This window comes from Balaenoptera ricei, chromosome 3 (assembly GCF_028023285.1).
Source record: "Balaenoptera ricei isolate mBalRic1 chromosome 3, mBalRic1.hap2, whole genome shotgun sequence".
NCBI lineage: Eukaryota > Metazoa > Chordata > Mammalia > Artiodactyla > Balaenopteridae > Balaenoptera > Balaenoptera ricei.
Window position 1 is genome coordinate 7,715,720 of NC_082641.1, and position 19,856 is coordinate 7,735,575.

At 44.3% G+C, this 19,856-nt stretch overlaps 2 protein-coding genes and 1 non-coding gene across 6 annotated transcripts in view; 2 read left to right on the forward strand and 1 right to left on the reverse strand.

Moving 5' to 3' along the window:
* Positions 1 to 2,237, reverse strand: part of SEMA5A (semaphorin 5A) — a 505,234-nt gene extending 502,997 nt beyond the window's left edge. For 2 of the 4 annotated variants that reach the window (XM_059916089.1, XM_059916090.1), the window contains exon 1: positions 1,795 to 2,236. The gene's annotated coding sequence lies outside the window, so the exon portion shown is untranslated. Of the gene's footprint in view, positions 1 to 1,539; positions 1,560 to 1,794 lie in introns of those variants that run through there. The other 2 variants (XM_059916094.1, XM_059916097.1) reach the window with 2 other exon arrangements.
* On the forward strand, positions 2,110 to 6,502 carry LOC132362255 (alanine and proline-rich secreted protein Apa-like). Its single transcript, XM_059916434.1, has 3 exons — positions 2,110 to 2,275; positions 2,388 to 2,742; positions 5,137 to 6,502. Exons 1-3 carry the CDS (start codon positions 2,110 to 2,112, stop codon positions 5,234 to 5,236), a joined length of 621 nt encoding a protein of 206 aa, XP_059772417.1. The 3' UTR covers positions 5,237 to 6,502.
* On the forward strand, positions 4,968 to 5,037 carry LOC132364223 (small nucleolar RNA SNORD123). The gene has a single exon (XR_009502768.1). It is a non-coding gene; the product is annotated as a small nucleolar RNA SNORD123 (small nucleolar RNA).
* Positions 6,503 to 19,856: the final 13,354 nt, after the last annotated feature.

Below are 19,856 nucleotides of genomic sequence, written 5' to 3' on the forward strand. Positions count from 1 at the left end.
TGCTTTTTCATTTAAGACAAGCATGGCAAAAAAATCTTTGGGGGTACAAAATCCCTGTTTCCTCTGCAGTAAACGCAGACATAGCAAAAGTTATTGAAATGATACACAAGTTAAGGTATTATCTGCTTGAACTGAAAGTGTGACTTGGTCGCTCAAAATAGTGTATGATAAATTTTACCCTCTCTTCAATAATGAAAGTGGCATTAACTAGCAATTAATTTAGCAATCCTAATTAGGTGTTAAAAATCTTCCCTGGTAAAGTCTGTTTTTGTCTTTCTGTGTCTCCTTAGGAAAGACTAACTCTATAATTAATAACATACATATCTGTCGTTTCCAAAGGTGGCCATCGTGACAGAGCTCTTCTGGATAAGCTAACTGTGACATACAATTGTTTTGCTTAAATACGAGATTCAACATAAACCTCAATTAAAAAAAAAAAAGATGCGACAATCATTTGTAACTCCTGGCATTTTAACTAATGTGCACCTGAGAACTTAATGTCAATATTAAACATAACTCACCTTATCTTCACTCAATTTCGATTTCTTTCTGAGTAAATACAGCGGTCACAGGGAGGAAGACAGATGCACAAACAGGAAGAGTTTACAAGGATACGTTTGTCTCTGAAAGGAGTCTTTCTACTTAAGGGCCTTGAGTTTGGAAACCACCTTTCCTGTCCCTTCTTCTAACAAGGCTGACAGCTCCCTCAGATCAACAGATCAACTCCTCCACCACCCTCCGCCTCTGTGAAATTGCTGCAAGAGCCGCCTGGTCTCGCTCTGCGGACTCGGACCTCCACCCACTCACCCAGCACGGTGCTCCTGGCATCCTCTCGCCCTTTTCCTGCGCTCGCTCTCAGCGCCCCCTGCCGGGGATCCCGGGGACGCCGCAAGTGCAGGAAAGTTAAATCCCAACTCTGAACAGCCGCATCCAGGTACAAAGCGAGGAAAGGGCGAGGAGGTGAACGCGCTTCCCGCCAAAGCCCGGGGAATCGGGATCTGACTGCGCTAGGCCGGGCACCGAGCGCCGCGGGGAGCGATCCCGGGGAGATCACTCCTCGGCGGCGGCTCCTTCGCACGTCTTCCCTCCGGCCCCGAAATCCTGAGCCAGGGGATGCGAAATCGTGGAGCGGCGTAGAGATGCCCGCGGAAAGGGACTGGCCTGGCTACAGCCCACGGAGCAAGCGGTTCCCCAGGCCCCTACATCCCCGGCCGCGACGTTCAGGGCGACCGCCAGCCTCCGTCTCCCTCATTAACCAAAGCGCTCGGTGGAGTTGAGCCCAAGTCCCACCGCCTCCCGGGTTCTCGCGGGCGCCGCAAAGCCCCAGTAACTCGACCAGAAAAACCTTGCCCCAGGCGGCGATTACCGGACTGCGAAGTGTCGGCCACCGGGACCCCTGCCTTTAGCTCCCGACGATGCGAGCCTGGACACGCGCCGGCTGCGTGCAAAGACCTCCACTGCGCACCTTATGGAGGTGTTGGGTAGGGGTGCCCTCTCTCCCACCGCCCGGGCGCCCACCGGGTCGCTTCCGCTCCTTACCTCTGCACACTCAGACCTCTGCAAAGGCAGACAAACTTCCAGCCAGTGTACTCGCTCAACTGTGCGCGCCCCTGCACTAACGGTAGTCCAGACCCTGCCCCCGGGCTGCCCCCCGCCCAGTGCCTGCAGATCGACCCGGCCCGAGATCGACTCGACCCACCCGCCGACCACGGCCGCCCCCGGGTCCTGGCCCCAACGGGGCTCGGTCGGGGCTGCGGCTACGGTCACGCGGGGACGGGGCGGGGGGTCGCTCACCAGGTGGGAGGCGCGCTCCTCGTGCCAGTCATCCAGCGCCGGGGACCCGGAGCGGCTCTGAGGGTCTTCTTCAGCGCCCGGCGAGGGAAGTCGAGGCAGCAGCCGCCGCCCCCGCCACTTCCCCACAGCCACCCCCAGCTCGCTGCGCTCCGGGCTGGGGCGCCGGCTCGAGCGCCAGGCGCACCGTCCCCGGACGCACGGGCGGACCGCGGTTGAGCAGGTTCGCGCCCAACGGGGTCGTCAGACGAGGAGGCAAATTTGGGTGCTCCAGCCAGCTCCGCAGAGGAGCCCGAGTGGGAGAGGGGAGCCCCTCGGATGCGCCACAAGGGCCGGGCCGCCCCAGCCGAGAGAAGTGGAGGGTGGGGGCCGCCGCCGGGGAGGGACCGCGAGCGGCCGGGCGCTGCGGAGCCCACCCGCGGCGGGAGCGCGGCGCGCGGGAGCGGACGCAGGGAGAGCAGCCGCCGCCGGCGCCGCCTTCCCAGCGAGTAGAGCTGCGCGGGGAGCACGGGCCGGGAGCGCGGGGCCGCCTCGCCCCGCCCCCGGCCCCGCCCCGGCCCCGCCCCCGCCGCCGCGCCTCCTCCTCCTCCTCCCAGCCCGGCTGAAACCCGAGCGCCCCTCCCCGTGCCTGACCTCCCTGGGCCCCTCTCCTGACACCTCCCCTTCCCGGGACCGGACCCCCTCCGCTCCTCCGGCGTCCCCCCGGACTCCAGGGGCCCCACTGCTGCCTGCCCAGTGCGACTGCGCCCGAGCGTGGACTTTCAGGGACTCCCTCTCGCCCGCCTTGCAGAGACTTTCTGTAGCTCCTCCGCCCCCGGTCCCGCAGCTCCGACGTGGCTGCTGCGGGGGGAGGGGGCCGGGGGGAGAGTGCGGGGGCGGCATAAAGGGCCGGAGGCAGCGCGGGCGGAGACCCGAGATGTGGCGCGTCCACTCCGCCGGCCTCAGCTCCAGGTACGTGCGCGTCCCCCGGCTGAATGCGGCCGTGTGATGAGAGCGGGGGCAGGGGCCGCGGGGTCCTCCCGACTCCGAGTCTGTGATTTTGTTCTTTCTGTGCGACATCCTCCTGCGCGCTCTGAGCTGGAAACTTCTTAAAGACCGAGAGAGTTGCTGCGGGTTCTTGGAGGAGTGATTTGGGGGTGCGCCTCCCGGCTAGATCGGGTCAATTTCGGCAGAGTTGAGTTAGAGAAACGAACAGATGCGGCGAACCAGGGAGGCAGGTCAGGGGGTCCCCAGGTGGCCACGCTGAGCGTTAAGAGAGGGGCCCCCAGATGGACAAAGTCATCTCGTCCAATTATGGGGCAAATGTTATTGATACTTGCTGCCCTTTTGCCGGATGTTTCGCCTTTATCGAGCGAGTACTCAGGTGAAAAGATTCGTAATTGGAAAGCAGAGTACCTTTCAAGACTCCTGAAATTTGTTGCAAAATTTGTTGATACTCTGTTGCAAAACTTCGGCAGGGAAAGCTGTAGGGCCGCGCCTGACCCTCTCCTTCTGGATGGGGGTGGGGAACAGTCTCTCTGAGCCCTTTTTTCTCCATCTCGGCCTCAAAGAGTGGCTTTCAAGTTTCCCTTGCGTATGGAAACTCATGAACGTCCCCACCACGACCCTCTTACCGCAGTGACAATGGAAAGCTCTACGGCCCACATTCACACAGCCGCTCCAGGGCCAGTGGCCGGGTCTTGGGATTCCCGATAGTGGGAGTGGCCCAGCGTGCCCAAGACTGTGCCCTTGAGTTCATCTACAAGACAAAGAACCCATCTCTGGCTGCAAGGTGTCATGGCTCCCGCTGTAGCCACCCAGATCCAAGAGAAAAACAATCGAAAAACAAATTGACATTGATTTGTCTTTATTTTCTAGAAATATTTTTTAATAAAAGAATTAAATGAAAGTAGTTCCGCAGGTTTCCATGGAAGCTCAGCCCAGCCTCAGAACTCCAGCCTCTCTGTAGCGCTGGTGATGGAGCTGCTGTGGGTACTCAAGGCCTCACTCGGATTTCCTTTAAGACGTCCGGAGGAAATGTCAGTAGCTGGGCGGGTCTCGGAGGTGCATTCTTCCTTGGGTTGTGCTGGGGGCGCTCAGCCTGGTGCCTGGCAGCTGCCGGGCCTTAATGAAAAGCTTAACACGCCTCCTTCTGTGCTTGACACGTGGGGCACTAGCTCCATTCCCGACATTCCGATTCTCCTGTCTACGTGGCACAGAGGCCCAGGAGCGCTCCCCCGGGAGGAGGAGGCTGGCCAAGGTCTAGCCCGGCTGCTCTGTCCCTGGGGAGGTGGGAAGGGGAGGGAGGACACTGCCTTACACCTGCCCTTGCAACCCTTGGGTGGATATGCTGACCTTGTATCCTCCAGACGCCAGGGCAAAGGGAGAAAGAAACTGGAACCCAAATGTGTTTAACTACTCCTTGTTCTTTGCCCCTCAACACTACAGTTAAAGGCGTTAAAAAAAAAAAAAAAAAAATTCTCTGCATATAGAGAGCTAAGCAGTGGGAAGGAAGTAGCTATCTACTCCATAACCCAGGAGGGCTAGTAACATTTAACTCAATAAGTTATGTAACTTTATGTGTATGTTTGGGGGGTTCGATTTTACAGGTACTTTACAGACTATACCGAAGCATTATTAAAATATGTATTTTTAGTGATAATGAATTACAAATACATTAATAATAAAAATGAGGAATGGGAGAAACCAAATAATAATTTAGGGTGCATCCTTAGTTTTAAAGCAAAATGGAACTAAACTGAAGTCATGATTTTGCCTTGTGACCTGGAGAAAGTTCCTGAACTTTTCTGAGGTATAGTTTCTTCATCAGGAGCTTAAACAAACCTGATGGCACATAGGTCCTTTGTAAACATTAAAGGAAAAAGAAAGTGACATAGGTGAAATACTCACCCAGGGCCCAACACAGAAGTAGGCTGTCTACAACAAAAATTATTTAAAAGAATCCACAGGTGTTTCCTTTTTCCAAATGCAATTTCTGGGATTTTTTCCTTAAAACTACTCACTGAAGAAATTCTGGCATTAAGCTGCTACACATCGCAGTCAAAACTGGAGGTGATCATTTCAAAACAAAACCGTTTAGTTCTCTTCCTTTAAAAATGAAATCATAGCTTTCCCTAAACTGTGTTAGGTAAGCCGTGCAGTTAATGTAAAAGAATGAGGAATCCAACCAAACACGTGGTGGAAATGATGAATTATGGGGCGCTGATTCATGTGATTTGAAAAACGCCATCCATTTCCTGATTCACCTCAGTTTCTGGGTGGAACTGTGAAGGATCTCTTATGTCTCTGAAATAAGTAATTGATTTTGTCTTGTCTTTACTTCCCTCCCTTGTGCTTGAATTCCAGCCACATGGTTAAACTGCCACCTGAGAGGAGAGAAGCCGGGAGGGGGCTGCAGAGAACATCACCCAGAAGAGCTCACGATGCTGCTGTGGGTCACAAGTGACCTTACAGGGAAACCTTGCTGTTTGTGAGCCTTACAATGCGATGAGATTATATTAATATCATGAAAAACTTCAGCCCAGAAGTTGTGACTCTGGACATTTACATCGTAACTGGATTTTCCTACCAATGAGGCGGGAACACATTACAATCACCATCAACATACGTTCTCTTTTCACCCCTGTTTTCCTTCTTTTAGATCCATGGCATTTAAGAATTGAAACAACTGCTGGATCATCTGATCAACCCCATCAGTTTTTTTTTTTCTTAAAATGGCCAAACATTGATAAAAAGATATCTGTTTGAGCATCACTAAAATTGCACAATGCTGCTTTTTGTTCACCAATTTTAAGTATTTGGAAGACCCATGATTAAGGTTGCAGGTGACATTGGGATGCTCCCCAGAATTTTTACAGATGAAGAATCACTGAGAAAGGAGAGTTCAGGGAGTCGTAAGCTCCTACTCACATCCCTTGAGCTTCCCCAGAAACTCTTTAGGTTTTTTTAACCCAAGAAACGCTCACTCCCCTTTTGGTGTAGCAGCCCACTCCCCTGGCAGAGGTAAGCAGACCAGTTTTATTCAACAAAAGCAGCCCAGAAACTAGGACAGAATAGAAAGAATAGTTATAGCACATCTGAGAATGAGCATGGGCATGGGACAAAGTGCAATTTCCTGGACCTTAAATGGAAGGACCAGGTCAACCACGTGGGCACCAACGCTCTGCCAGTCTGTGCACTGGACATTCCATCGTGTCCCCTTCTCTGAAGTCTCAGTTTCCACCCAAGTCCATCCAGGGCCTGCTTCAAGCTTCCCACGTCTGGTCAGGTGAACATGCTTTGCCACTGCCGGTTGTTCCGTACAGGTTAGCACAGAGTAACCTGGCCCTCGCCCCATCCAGGTGAGCTCTGGTCACCAATGAGCTCTCTTGATCTCACTTCACAGGTGAAAACCACCTTCCCAGACTTCACAGCCACGTTCAAGGGAACAGCCTGCTTAAAATCTATCATCTACTGCGGACCTCAGCAAGAACTCAAGGATACAACAATCAGAGCATATATTCAACAAGAAATGCTCACTTATTTTTTACTTAGAAAAGCTTAGTAATTAATCTCACTTTCAGTAAGGGTCTATTAATAAAAGATGTGTTTTACCTCAGCTATGTATCCAGAAGACCAAAGTATTCTAGAAATCTGAAGTATGTTTCCTTGTGTTTATGGTTAAATGTCTAGATATATTTTTCTAGCAACCCACTTTCCTTAAAATAAAATCGGTATGCTCAAAATACCTCAAGTTGCCTTTTTATAAGTATTGTATGGGCGGGGTTGGGGGGGGAATGCTAAGTTTAAAAGATTGTGGGAATACCTAGAGGAAATGCAAATGATTTGCAGCATAGAGATAAAACACTCCTGAGTGTAATTTTCTGACATTGAGCCTTGTATATATCTTGAGTATCTATAAGCAAAGAAAGACTGTACTTTTAAAAATATATATATGTTTAATACTTATTAATGGCCTCTATATTCCTCTGTCTTTGGAAATAGAGCTTTGGTGGGGAAATAAGTACATTTGGGAATATATTTTAAAAAATAATGTTTATCCTACATAGATTTAGAAACACAAATTAGTCTGTCTTAATTTATTCCGTCATTTACCAGGGAGATCAACTCATAATGATCTTGAGTTCAATGAAAAGAATATCTACTAAGTGAAATTACACCAGTAGGCAAAGTGTCTTCTGAAGCAAATCAGCAGGAAGATGAACTGTTGAAGATCCTGTCGCACCGTCTGTCAAATCTCATTTCAGACCCTCCTTTCCATTCCCGTTATTGTTGCCTCAATGCAGAATGTCAACTTCTCTCACCCGAAATACCAACCCCTCCTCTTACCTGTCTCCTTGTCACCCCTAGTCTATATCACTACACCACAGTGATCATCTGCAAACAGCAACCCCTGCCCCCATCACCCTTAATAACACAGACCCCCTGATTATATTTAAACTGCAATCTTCCTGGCTTTGAAAATAATTTTTTTTCTTGCACCTAGGTTTGACCGTGGAACTTAGCCATGACGAATAAGATGTAAGTCCCTGGGATTCCAAGGAAGGCTTCATAAAGGGGGGCAACACCTACCTGGGTGTACTCTTTCTTGCCCTTCCCTCCCCCTTCCAGATTCCTGCCTGGAACTTGGTTGTGATAGTTGTAATTCCAGCCACCATCTTGGATTTGTAAGGTAACCTTAGGATATAAGCCATGAGCTAAGGATAGTAAAGCTGGGAAGAAAAAAAAAAAAAAAAGGCCTGAATCCCTAGTGACTTTACAGAGCCTCCTTATCAGCCCGGGATTGCTACCTGCAGACTTCGTCACATGAAAAAGAAATGACTTTCCCTTCTGTTTTATCCATCATTGTCTCTATTCTGGTTTTCGCAGAAGAATGGGATTTCTAACTGACAGAACATGGAAGACTCTTCCAGATCCAGCGTCCCTGCAGGTTCATCTCTCAGCATTACCCCCCATGCAGCCCTCCTTCTCTCCATCCCTCCCTCCCACACTGCTTTTCTGCTTTCAGTATAGCTTGTTGCCTGGCATGTACCCGGCACTTGGATGCAGGTTGAGTAGAAGGGAGAGCAGCACAGCCAATGCCCGCCCTTTCAGAATTACCTTGGGGAGGTGGGAATCAATGACTGATCTCACAAGTGTGTCAGCATAAGCCCTGGGAAGTGCTATGAAAGGCAAGTTTAGGAGTGTCTGCTTTAGTCTGGGGAGTCAGAACAGTCATCATTGAGAAGGTGGCATTTGAGCTGACATTGGAAGGATGAGTAGTGACTAACAAGAAAATGGGGGAAGAGAGTAAGATTCCAGGAAAAAGCAGAAATATTTAACTTTAGAAGTTAACTCATACACAGTTGTTAAAATATCAAGGATAGTAATCGTAATTGCAAAAGAACAGCCACAGATACAATCTTCTAAAACAGTAGAGAGGAAAAAAGATGAAATAAAGACAACTTCATCAATCCAGTAGAAGGCTGGAAAGGGAATGAAGACAAGTGTAAAGAAAAAAATTGTAGAAAGAAAAACTAGAAGAAATTAAGTAAATATATAAAATCCAGTTATATCAGAAAGCACAATAACACCAAGGGAAAAAATACAGCAGGCAAACATCAGTCAGAATAAAGCTAGTTTACAAATACTAATATCAGAAACACAGATATTTAGATTAAAATCTTTTTCACTAAAAATATTTACTATCTAAAAAAGATTCAGTTTATTAGGAAATACAAATACGTATACAACTAACAAAAGAGTTTCAAAATATAAAAAGTAAAAATCTACAGTATTGTAAGGAAAATCACAAATCCTCAATCATTGATGGAGCATATTTCTCTCACTAATTGACGGATCCACAGGAAAAAAAAATAGTATGAATTTAGATATCCTGAGAAAAGCAATTAGCAAGGTTATTCTAATGGATATATCAAATGCTCGTGCAAGATTTAGAAAAATTAATCAAGCCTGGGGCTGCAAAGCAAGCCTCAATAAATTCTGAAAGTTAGTACCATGATTAGGTTACAAATTAATAATTTTAAAAAAATTTAGAAAACTTCACACCTGTCAGTTGTAAGCCATATTTCTAATAACACATGTGACAAAGAAGACATAATGGAAATCAGAAAAATTCATATGTTGCATAAAAATACAACATGTAAAACTTACATGATATAGGTAAAGTCATATTTACAGAGAAATTTAGCCTTAAGTGAAATTTTAGCAGTGAAATTTTTTTCTTCCAACTTTATTGAGATATAATTGACATGCAGCACTGTATACATTTAAGGTGTACAGCATAATGATTTGACTTACATCATAAAAAGATTGTCACAGTAAGTTTAGTGAACATCCACCATCTCATATAGATACAAATTTAAAGAAATAGAAAAAAATGGTTTTTTGGGGGGGATGAGAACTCTAAGAAGGACTGCAATTAACAAGCTAAATGTCTAACTCAAAAACCCAGAAAGGGCTTCCCTGGTGGCGCAGTGGTTGAGATTCTGCCTGCCAATTCAGGGGACACTGGTTCAAGCCCTGGTCTGGGAAGATCCCACATGCCGCGGAGCAGCTGGGCCCGTGAGCCACAATTACTGAGCCTGCGCGTCTGGAGCCTGTGCTCCGCAACAAGAGAGGCCGCGAGAGTGAGAGGACTGCGCACCGCGATGAAGAGTGGACCCCGCTCACCGCAACTAGAGAAAGCCCTCGCACAGAAACGAAGACCCAACACAGCCATAAAAAAAATAAATAAATAAATAAATAAATAAATAAATAAAATTTAAAAATTAAAAAAAAAAAAAAATCAAGTAAGGCCTCCGTTTCTTTAAAAAAAAAAACAAAAACAAAAACCCAGAAAAAGAACAGAGCAAGGAAAATAATGTAGTTACTATCACATTTTAATGAAATAGGCTATAAAGATACAATAGAGAGAATGGACAATACCGAAGCTGTTTTCAAAAAATCATAAAAGATTAATAAAATAGACCTCTGAAAAGATATGTAACTCACTAGAAAAAAATCAGCTTTAGAAAACTAACTAAAGAAGAAATGAAAATCCAAAAACACTTACAACAGTTAAAGAAACTGAATCAGTAAAAAGAACAAGCAAACAGGCCTGCATGGTTTTCTAGGAAGATTCTACCAAATATTCAAGGCACAATTAATCCCTATTCTATGAAAGTTATTCCAGTGAATACAAAAACCATACACCAAACTCCCCAAAATTCAAGGATGTTTTATCATTAGAAAATATACCAATATAAAGCACCTCATCAACAGAATAAAAAAGAAAAACCGTATGATCATTTCAGAAACTACATAATATGCTTTGATAAAATTCAACATATATTTATCATTTTAAAAAACCTCTTAGCTATTAGACTAGTAGTAGAGACCTAAATGTAAGACCGGACACTATAAAACTCTTAGAGGAAAACATAGGAAGGACACTCTTTGACATAAATCACAGCAAGATCTTTTTTGACCCACCTCCTGGAGTAATGGAAATAAAAACAAAAAAACAAACGGGACCTAATGAAACTTCAAAGCTTTTGCACAGCAAAGGAAACTACAAACAAGACAAAAAGACAACCCTCAGAATGGGAGAAAATATTTGCAAATGAAGCAACTGACAAAGGATTAATCTCCAAAATATATAAACAGCTCATGCAGCTCTATATTAAAAAAACAAACAACCCAATCCAAAAATGGGCAGAAGACCTAAATAGACATTTCTCCAAAGAAGACATACAGATGGCCAAGAAACACATGAAAAGCTGCTCAACATCACTAATTGTTAGAGAAATGCAAATCGAAACTACAATGAGGTATCACCTCACACCAGTTAGAATGGGCATCATCAGAAAATCTACAAACAACAAATGCTGGAGAGGATGTGGAGAAAAGGGAACCCTTTTGCACTGTTGGTGGGAATGTAAATTGATACAGCCACTATGCAGAACAGTATGGGCGTTCCTTAAAAATCTAAAAATAGAATTAGCATATGACCCAGCAATCCCACTACTGGGCATATACCCAGAGAAAACCATAATTCAAAAAGACACATGCACCCCAATGTTCACTGCAGCACTATTTACAATAGCCAGGTCATGGAAGCAACCTAAATGCCCATCGACAGACGAATGGATAAAGAAGATGTGGTACATATGTACAATGGAATATTACTCAGCCATAAAAAGGAACAAAATTGGGTCATTTGTAGAGACGTGGATGGATCTAGAGACTGTCATACAGAGTGAAGTAAGTCAAAAAGAGAAAAACAAATATATATTGACGCATATATGTGGAATCTAGAAAAATGGTACAGATGAACCGATTTGCAGGGCAGAAATAGAGACACAGATGTAGAGAACAAACGTGTGGACACCAAGGGGGGAAAGTGGTGGGGAGGTGGTGGTGGGATGAATTGGGAGATTGGGATTGACATATATACACTAATATGTGTAAGAAGGATGACTAATAAGAACCTGCTCTATAAAAAAATAAACTAAATAAAATTCAAAAATTCAAAAAAAATAGACTAGTGGTAGAAAGAAATTTACCTAATCTAATAGACTATCTACAAAAAAAAAAAAAAAAAAACTTGACATTTAATTCTGAAAAGTTGGAGATATTTACTTGAAAGAGAAGATCAAGACCAGTATGCACATATCAACACTTTTATTCAACACAGAAACAATGGTTGAAAAGGAAGGAACAAACTTTAAATTACAGACTGTATAAGTGTCTCCAGTAAAACCACTTAAGAACATCTACAGATAAATAATTAGAATAAAGAGAAAGTTCTGCAAGGTTGCTAGATAGAATCTCAACATACAAATCAATTGTGTTCCCATAAGCCAGCAGCAAATAGCAGAAAATATAATTTAGAAAAGATAACTTAACAAAAAAAAACAATTGTTACCTAGGAATAATGTTGGCAAAAGATATGTTGAACCTTTGTGGAAAACTTATAAAACTAAATTTAAAGATCCTAAAGATGATCTAAATAAATCAATCCTATCTCACATTTAAGGGTGGAATGATTCAGTGTATAATATCTTGAACATGACATATTCATTTTGAAATGTCCATCCTCCACAAATTCATCCTTAAATACAATGTAGGTCCGATCAAGATCTCGACTGGCTCTATGGAACTTAGGTAGATCCTAAAATGTATAAGCAAGGCAAGAGCAAATGTTTAGGAGTGCTTAAGTAATTTCTGTAGAAAATGAACAAGATAGATGGGGGTCATTAGATATCAATACTGTTCATAAAGCTATAGCAATTATGACATTTATATATTGGCACAGGGAGAGGCAGAGAAAACAATGGAGCAGAGGGTCCATAGACAGACGCCCACGTATGCCAGCTTTAACATGCGACAAAGGGGCTCACTGGGGAGAAGTGGGGCTCAAATGGGTCTAAGACAATTGACTATCCCGATGCAAAAACATTTCATCAGATACTTCCCTCAAGCCAGTCATAGAAATAACTTCAAAGTAGATTAAAGCCAAAGTGAGAAGCAGAACATTCAAACATTTAGGAAAATATGTTAAGCATCTATCTATATGACCTCTGGGTAGGGAAGCAGTTCTCAAAATAAGATACAAGCACCAGTCTTAAAGAAAATAAAAAAGATCAGTACAGCAAACAACATTAAAGTTTAGAACTTGCATATGACAAAATACAACTTAAAGCAAGCCGTAGCCCGGGAGAATTGTCAGTGCATACAAATGACAAAAAATGGTAGACAGAATATATCTTCTAACTCCCACCCATCCACTGGAGAAGGAGGAAGCAATAGAAAAATGTGCAAATGGAACAGGAAGCTCAGTGGCCAATAAACAAGAATAGAATACAACCTCCTTAATAATCATGGAAATTTAATTAAAGCAAGATGACACCATGCCAAACCAATCAGAGTGGCAATAACAAAAAAGTCTGGCAATACCAAGTGCTATCACACATTGACTAGGGGAACTTTAGAGGTGTAAATGGGTACAATCACTTGGGAAGGCATTTTGACCACCCCTATAAAGTTGAAAATGTACATTCCATACAGCCCAGTGGGCAAAGTTTCAGAGGACATTCAGTATACTGCCGGTTCATATAAAGTAGTACAACCAAAAATCATATCTGTATAATGTATGGATATATACACAGTAGTTAAATAGCAACAGAAATGATAAACATTCATGTCTGGGGAGGGAGGGGAGAAGGAGATTGTAGAAGGATAAACAAGGGACACCAACTCTATCTGTGATTCTGTTTTCCATTTAAAAAAAAAAAAAGATATGAAGCAATATTGAGAAATGTTAAGATCGGATAAAGCTGGTTTGGTGGGTGTTCATTAGATTATTATCCTTTTCTGTATGCTCACAAGATTTCATAATTCAATAAAGAAGTTTCATGGGAAGTAAGAAAGTGCACACAGTAGGCAAAGGAAACTCATTAGAGCAGTTTTGTCCTGAAGAGGAACAAAAGGACCAGTACCAGCTGGAGAGATGTGTGTACAGAGGGCTATTTATTAAAGTGGGTCATTTGAAGCATGTTTGTACATGGATTGAAATACCTTCAGAGACAGAAAGAAATTGCCTATGTAATAGAGGAAAAAAGATAATACCAGGAACAAAGTCCTTGGGAAAATAGGAGATAATAGAATTTGTGTTTGGAGAGAGCAGGGGTTTGTCTTAGCGTTGTCATAGGAGAGAGGGCCAGAGAGAGAGCAGGCACAGGGGGGAATGGAGCTTTGTTGGTACAGATGCACGCCTGCCCTTCTGATAACTTTTGTTTTCCTAGTGAAGTATGATGTCAGGTTCAGGCGGGGAGTAGGTAGAGGGCATGAAGTTTAGAGAAGAGAAGCTGTGAAATCAGCATCTTGGAAATCAGGAAAATAATCTTACTGGGATCTCCATGCTGCACTGAATGACAAATGAGGCTTGTGGTCGTCATCATAAAATGAACCCCATCCACGTGCTAGTGCCATTTTCTCCAGCAAAGTTCAGCAGCCAAGGCACTGGTGTGGGGAAAGCCAGTGATTGGGTCCAACCAGGAGATGGTTTCTCCAGGCAACGGAAAAAGAGAAAAGCAGGAAAACTGGAGATGTTTACAAGGAAGTGACTTTACAGTTTATGCAATGGAAGCCAACTAAGGAGGACGTGGGGACAAAAATGATGGTGGCAGTGGACTGCAGGATAAGATAAAGTCAGGAATCACTGTAAGGGATCCCTTTGAAAGTGAAGCAGAGAAGTTGTTATGGGGGAGGGGGAGGGGGAGGAGGTGCAGTGCATCAAGGTGTTTCCATGGAGACGGGGACCCAGGGGGAGAAGTTAGTGGTTGTTGAAAGTAGGGAGGACAGATGGGTCATGGAACAGAAGCCCAGCATCTTAGATGTGTGATCAGTGTAGATGCTGAAATCACCAAGAGGAGCCTTCAGTGAGAGAGGCAGGGTGACGCAGGCAGGTCAGCAGACAACAGCCACGAGAAAGCGGTACCACCTTATTCATTTTACAGAGTTTGAAAATGTGGTTCAGAGAGAATGAGCCTCTATGAAGTAACCCACAAACTAATCACCAGAGGAACCCAGAAGGGTTGGACTCCAAACGCCACCCTCTTCCCACTGTACTAAACTTCTCATACAAGTTTCAACACAGTAAACCTGAATAACTGTGCAATGGAATTCGATGTTAATCTCCTGTATCTCTTCTAGAAGGAACTGATCATCACAATCCTTAACCAGTGTGACTAATCAGAAATATCTCGGGAGTTTGTCAACAAACACAAGCCCAGGCTGACCCTCAACCCAGTGAATTCGTCTCTAGGGGGTGAGTTCAGATATGTGATTTTGAAAAAGCTCCCTGGGTGAGTCTGAAACACAGCCCATATTGACTCGGGTTACTGTCAGTTCAAAAGCTTACTTGTCTCTAAATCATGAGTGGTTCTGATAGTCCTGAGGAAGAAATGATCCAATAGAACAAAGGCTTGAGTGCTCAACTGGGAGTGTTCTTCTATCCATCTCTAAGCTTCTGGAATTCTTGCTCTGAGTAACCTATAGAGCAACTCATTCCATACTAAGCTATATTGAGAGACATGTTTTTCTGTTTAGAATCTTATATAATCAGAGCAGATTCTTAATATTTCCTCACCTTGCCCCAAAATTCATTAAAATTCAACTTTTATCAATTGATTTCTATAGAATATTTTGTTTATCTGTAGTATCTCCTGCAAAATGTTGCCTTGATTATTAGTTTAGAGATTGCCTGTATTATGAGAGCCTCTGTCTCTGTCTCTCCCTTTCTGTCTCTGTCTCTCTCTCACACACACACGCACACACATACACACACTTCACTTTTCTCTTCTGCTAGGATCAGATTTTGCAGTTTTGTACATGGAAAAGCACCTTCTGTGGGATATGGACTGAGAAAGGATTCCCCATTGAGTAGCACCAAAACCATTTTGACCATTGTTTACTCTCTCCCTACCCTAAATTCTCAGCTCAACCGGCACAGACATGTTTCTTTAATCATGCAAGCATAGGAGCTACAATAATATTTATTTCACCTTTCACTGCCCCTAGGAGATGATATCATTCCAGCTCACCCCGGAGAAACATGTCAGACTCTTGGGTGGGTGAGGAAATGGCCTGTAGTTACCTCATTCCCAGAAAATTATGCCACACCTGCCAGCCTCCACCGAGTCCAATACTGCTACCCTCTCCGAGTGGGCAGGATTGTCTTCTATGTCATTCCTCAGAGCCTCGTGCTGTTCAGGGCATGTGATTCATCATCTATGGTGACTGCTCAGGTGAAGTCACAAACATCTGAGGCTCAGACAGTCCCCCGCCAAGTGTCTTACAGTGTGTCTTTCATGTATCAACAGTTGACATGTGTTGAGTATTTCCTGTTTACCAGGCTCTGGACTTAAAGGTTTAAGCTATTAACCTGCTAAGTCCTCACAAAATCTCTACATGCTGGAAACGATTATTATCACCACTTTATGGATGAGAACACTGAGGCAGAGAGATTAAGTCATTTCCCCCACAATCAGACAACTGGGAGGCATAGATGGGATTCAGTTCCTGTCCTCTGAGGCTGGATCTTCTCTACCACCTCTACTATGCACTAGACCAGAGGTTGGTGAACTTTTCCTATAAAGGCCAGGTAGTAAATATTTAGGCTTTGTGAGCCATGGGGGTCCCTGTTGTAACTCCAGACAAGAGATAAATGAATTGTGTTCCAATAACACTTTATTTACAAAAGCAGGTGGAGGGCCACCTTTGGCCCCCGGGTGGCTGATCCCAGTGGCGCCCAAACTTGAACATGCCTCAGAATCATTGGGAGAGTTCATTAAAACCAAACTGGTGCCCAACACCCTCCCGAGTGTCTGATTCATTAGGTCTTGGGAGAGGCCCAAGACTGCATCTTTAACCTGTCTCCAGGTGATGCCGATGCTGCGGGTCTGGGGACCGCCCTTTGAGGACGGCAGCCGCGGGGAATGCTAGCACACACAGCCTGCATGTTACCTTCTGAAGGTAAATCAGAATTACCATAAAGTCTTGCCATTCCTATAACTAAATCCCTGTCATCTCCTTCCCCTTGCAGCCTTTACTCTCAGGAATTTTGTTTCAGGAACATCAGCTTTTCAGACCTGGACCAGATTTTATCTTCTTGGTATTCACAGTGCCGGCATAGTGGCTTACGTTACCAGGAGTTCAAAACTATTTTCTTGTAGAGTGAAAACAAAATGAATGACTCTAGTGCTCTGTTAGATTATTTCTAACAGTTTTTAGAATGTGACCAAAATATTAAGGATTTCGGTAAATTGCTCAGACTCAGAGCATGACATGACCCAGGGTGGGGAAATCATTTGTATGGTATAGTAGCTAATTTTTCCCCCTTCACAAATTTAAGGAAAATCTACATTTTAAAACAGTCCTGAGTTTTGTCCAAGTCACATTAAGTGTAGCCTGTCATTTTCCATAGAAGAAGCCCTTGCCTGTCAAAATATTCCTTAAAGATTGGAGACAAAAGGAGTTGTAAGTTATAGGATTTCACAAAAGGCATTAGCAATCTAGGCAACAACAGATCTTACTGTTAAAAGATTGGGTTAAGGCTGACTGGACATGTGTAGAAATAACTCGAGCACAGGATACCTGTCCGGACTGACTCCCCTTCGGGGTAAGTAGCCAGATGTAAGGCAAGGAGCAAGCCACTTACAGATCTCAGTGCCCTGGCCGAACCATAAGGGCATCAAGGTTCCCGGTTCTCTTTATTTAGAAAAACGGGTGGGAAATTTAAATGTTCTCCAAACTATTTGAAATAAAAGAAAAAGGAATCTTGTTTAGCTTCAAAGCATGATTTTTCTTTTCTTTTTTCCCAATTCTGGGAAAAACTGAATGCAGCAGCAGAGTGAAAAGATTGTTCGCTGTGTCTGGTACCCAAGCGTCAGGGCCGTCCTGTGTCCAAATGTTAATTTGAACTGACAAAACACGCTTGGCACTTTAATTTTATTTCATAACAAAAAAGGAAAACAATTTCTAAGTGTTTTTATTCCAAGTTTAATGGCTCCTATTCCCAAGGTCGGCAAACAGATGGAGTTGAAGGCGAGAATGTATAACTGCAGATTAGGAAACTGCAAAATTAATATTACTTTGTTAACGTCAAGATAAGATTTGAGAGCCAAATGGGATTTTCAAGATCATTGATCTTGAACTTCATCACACAGATGAAGACACTGAGGCTGAAGAGATTATGTGTCCCTTCTGGATTCACAGAGCCAATTGGGGACAGAGCAACATCTGATCCCGGCCTCCTGGCACGTAAACCAGGCCCCCCGCCCCTATGCTTCACTCTCCCTGTTAATTCCTTACAGGAAAGGGGCTGTGATTTACCTCTCACTGCTTCACCTTCCGATGGGCGTGTATGTGCACAGGTGCACACGCATCTATAATAATTATCTGGCTATACATTTGAGTTTAGTCCCCCATTTTCAGATATTTCATAATTACTTGGGTCTGTCAGCAAAATATTGTACAAAGACCATGAAAGAATTATTCAAGTATGACTTAACCTCGCTATGTGTGGTAACAAGGATTTAATTGGGCTTTATATGACAGAGACGCAAAATAACAGGGGCTTAGACCCTGGGGGCAAAGGAAAAGCCAGGGCTGTGATGATAGATCACTTCCAAAATTCCTCAGGAGACTGGCTCCTCTCTGGGGCCATTCGTAGTGGGCTTCCCATGTCTTCACGGTCCAACATGTTTAACCACCACTCCAAAATTCCAGCCATGAAAGAAGGGAGGGGAAGAGAAAGGGAATGCATACTCTTTCTCATGTGGACATGCCCTGGAGGCTGCACACACATGACCTTGGCTGGAACTTAGTTACAAGGTCAGATATAGATTCTGAATCACCATGTGCCCAGCTAAATATAGTGTATGGAATTACATACTATAGAAGAAACAATGGTTATTGCTTTTGCATTAGTTCTGTCTTAATTGGCCTTTCCGTCCATCCAAGTATCCAAGGCTAATCATCTTCTCACATGAAGACACATCCAACCCCTACCCCAGGCAGGCAATCCCATATTGTCATTGCATTCGCCTCCAAATGTGTGCTGTCTTCACCAGGTCCAGGCTTGGTCCCCTAGTCTAGCAAGTGTACATTAAAAGATAAGTTTTCTGCCCATCCATCACATCCAATATACAATGGTAAAGTAGGAACAGGAAAATTCATTGAAAAAAAAAATCTCCCAGTGGAAGACAAATAGCAGCCACGGGTTCTTACTGGTTAGCACATCCTTCTGAAGTCGCCCTGCCCAGGAAGTGGAGTCAAGTCTCTGGTCACTTCATCTGGACGCCCTGGGCAGAGCTCTCTGGAAGGAGATCCTCGTCCTTTGTCTTGCATGGCTTTGTCTGCTGGGTGTACCTGTGTGGTCCCTTTGCCCTTGTGGTCCCTTAGCCTGTGTGATCCAGCTGGGGCAAGCACAACCTCCAACAGGATGACAGTGGGTCACCAATCACATAGGTACGCAGGCTCGCCTTGTGGTTTCCTTAACAACACGCTTTTCTCAGAAAAACTTAGCAGTGACTGCCATTTCAACCTTAAAATTCAGCATTTTAATTTCCTCATCTCGGTGCTCTGCCAGAATTCAAGTAAATGGTGACTGCCTTGAGGGTGTCTCAAGGAAATAAGGAAATTTCCTTGTTCTGGTCTCCCATTGTCTGACAGGAAACTCCTGATTTGAGGAGCATGAGAACAATTTACGAGCTCTTGCCTTTGTCGTCTTCTCTAAGCTGCCTCTTGTCACTGTTTCAGTTTGGGGTAGGATGAGGATTTATCAGCCTTACCAAGTCCCAAGAGGACCCTTAGTCAACTCAATTGACTACAGGGGAGTTAGTCGCTTCCTCAAGAGAGAAGGTGACTTAGCAGAGCTGAGGTCCTTCCATTTTTGCTGAACGTCTCGCTGGCTCTATTTGTAATACACCTCTCCTATGTGCCAAGTAGCAGCCCGAACACACCAACGTTCTAATTTTCTGATCATTTTCCTGAATGGTGGTGATGGCATGTGTTTTGCCTCCCAAGATACTGCAGAAAACAGTATCACTGAATGTTTTGTCACTGCATAACAAAGATCACCAGCTTTCCAGCCTCCAAGATCTGTGTCTTTGCCACCCACTGTCAAAATGTTTCCTCTAAGACAATGGCATCAATTTTAGTTTCTAACAAAGGCAACGTTGCACTCCCAGGAATCAAATTCTGCTCTATAGATTCACCCAAATTTATGATGGCTTAGAAGTTGACTTCTTTCTCACTCAGAATCTAAACTGGTATCTCTGTTCCACAGGGTCACCAGGCACCCAGGATCCTTTTTCCTAGTCGCCTTGCCATGCCTTGGTAACTCTCTGGTCTTCAAGGCTCAACATTTCTTAGGACCATGTCCACCAGTAAGGAGGCAGAACAAGGGATGCTATATCCCTGGAGATTTCACACATCATTTCTCTTCAATCCTATTATTCAGAATTAAATCTTAAGAAGAAACTCATTTTTCAGCATGGCTTAGTGCCCAGACAAAACTC

Excerpts from the sequence above, each read along its gene's own strand:
- LOC132362255 (XM_059916434.1), top strand. The coding sequence starts at position 2,110 with ATGCGCCACAAGGGCCGGGCCGCCCCAGCCGAGAGAAGTGGAGGGTGG. Across the intron at positions 2,276-2,387 it reads CCGCCGGCGCCGCCTTCCCA|CCCGGCTGAAACCCGAGCGC; the intron begins GCGAGTAGAGCT and ends TCCTCCTCCCAG. Across the intron at positions 2,743-5,136 it reads TCCGCCGGCCTCAGCTCCAG|CCACATGGTTAAACTGCCAC; the intron begins GTACGTGCGCGT and ends CTTGAATTCCAG.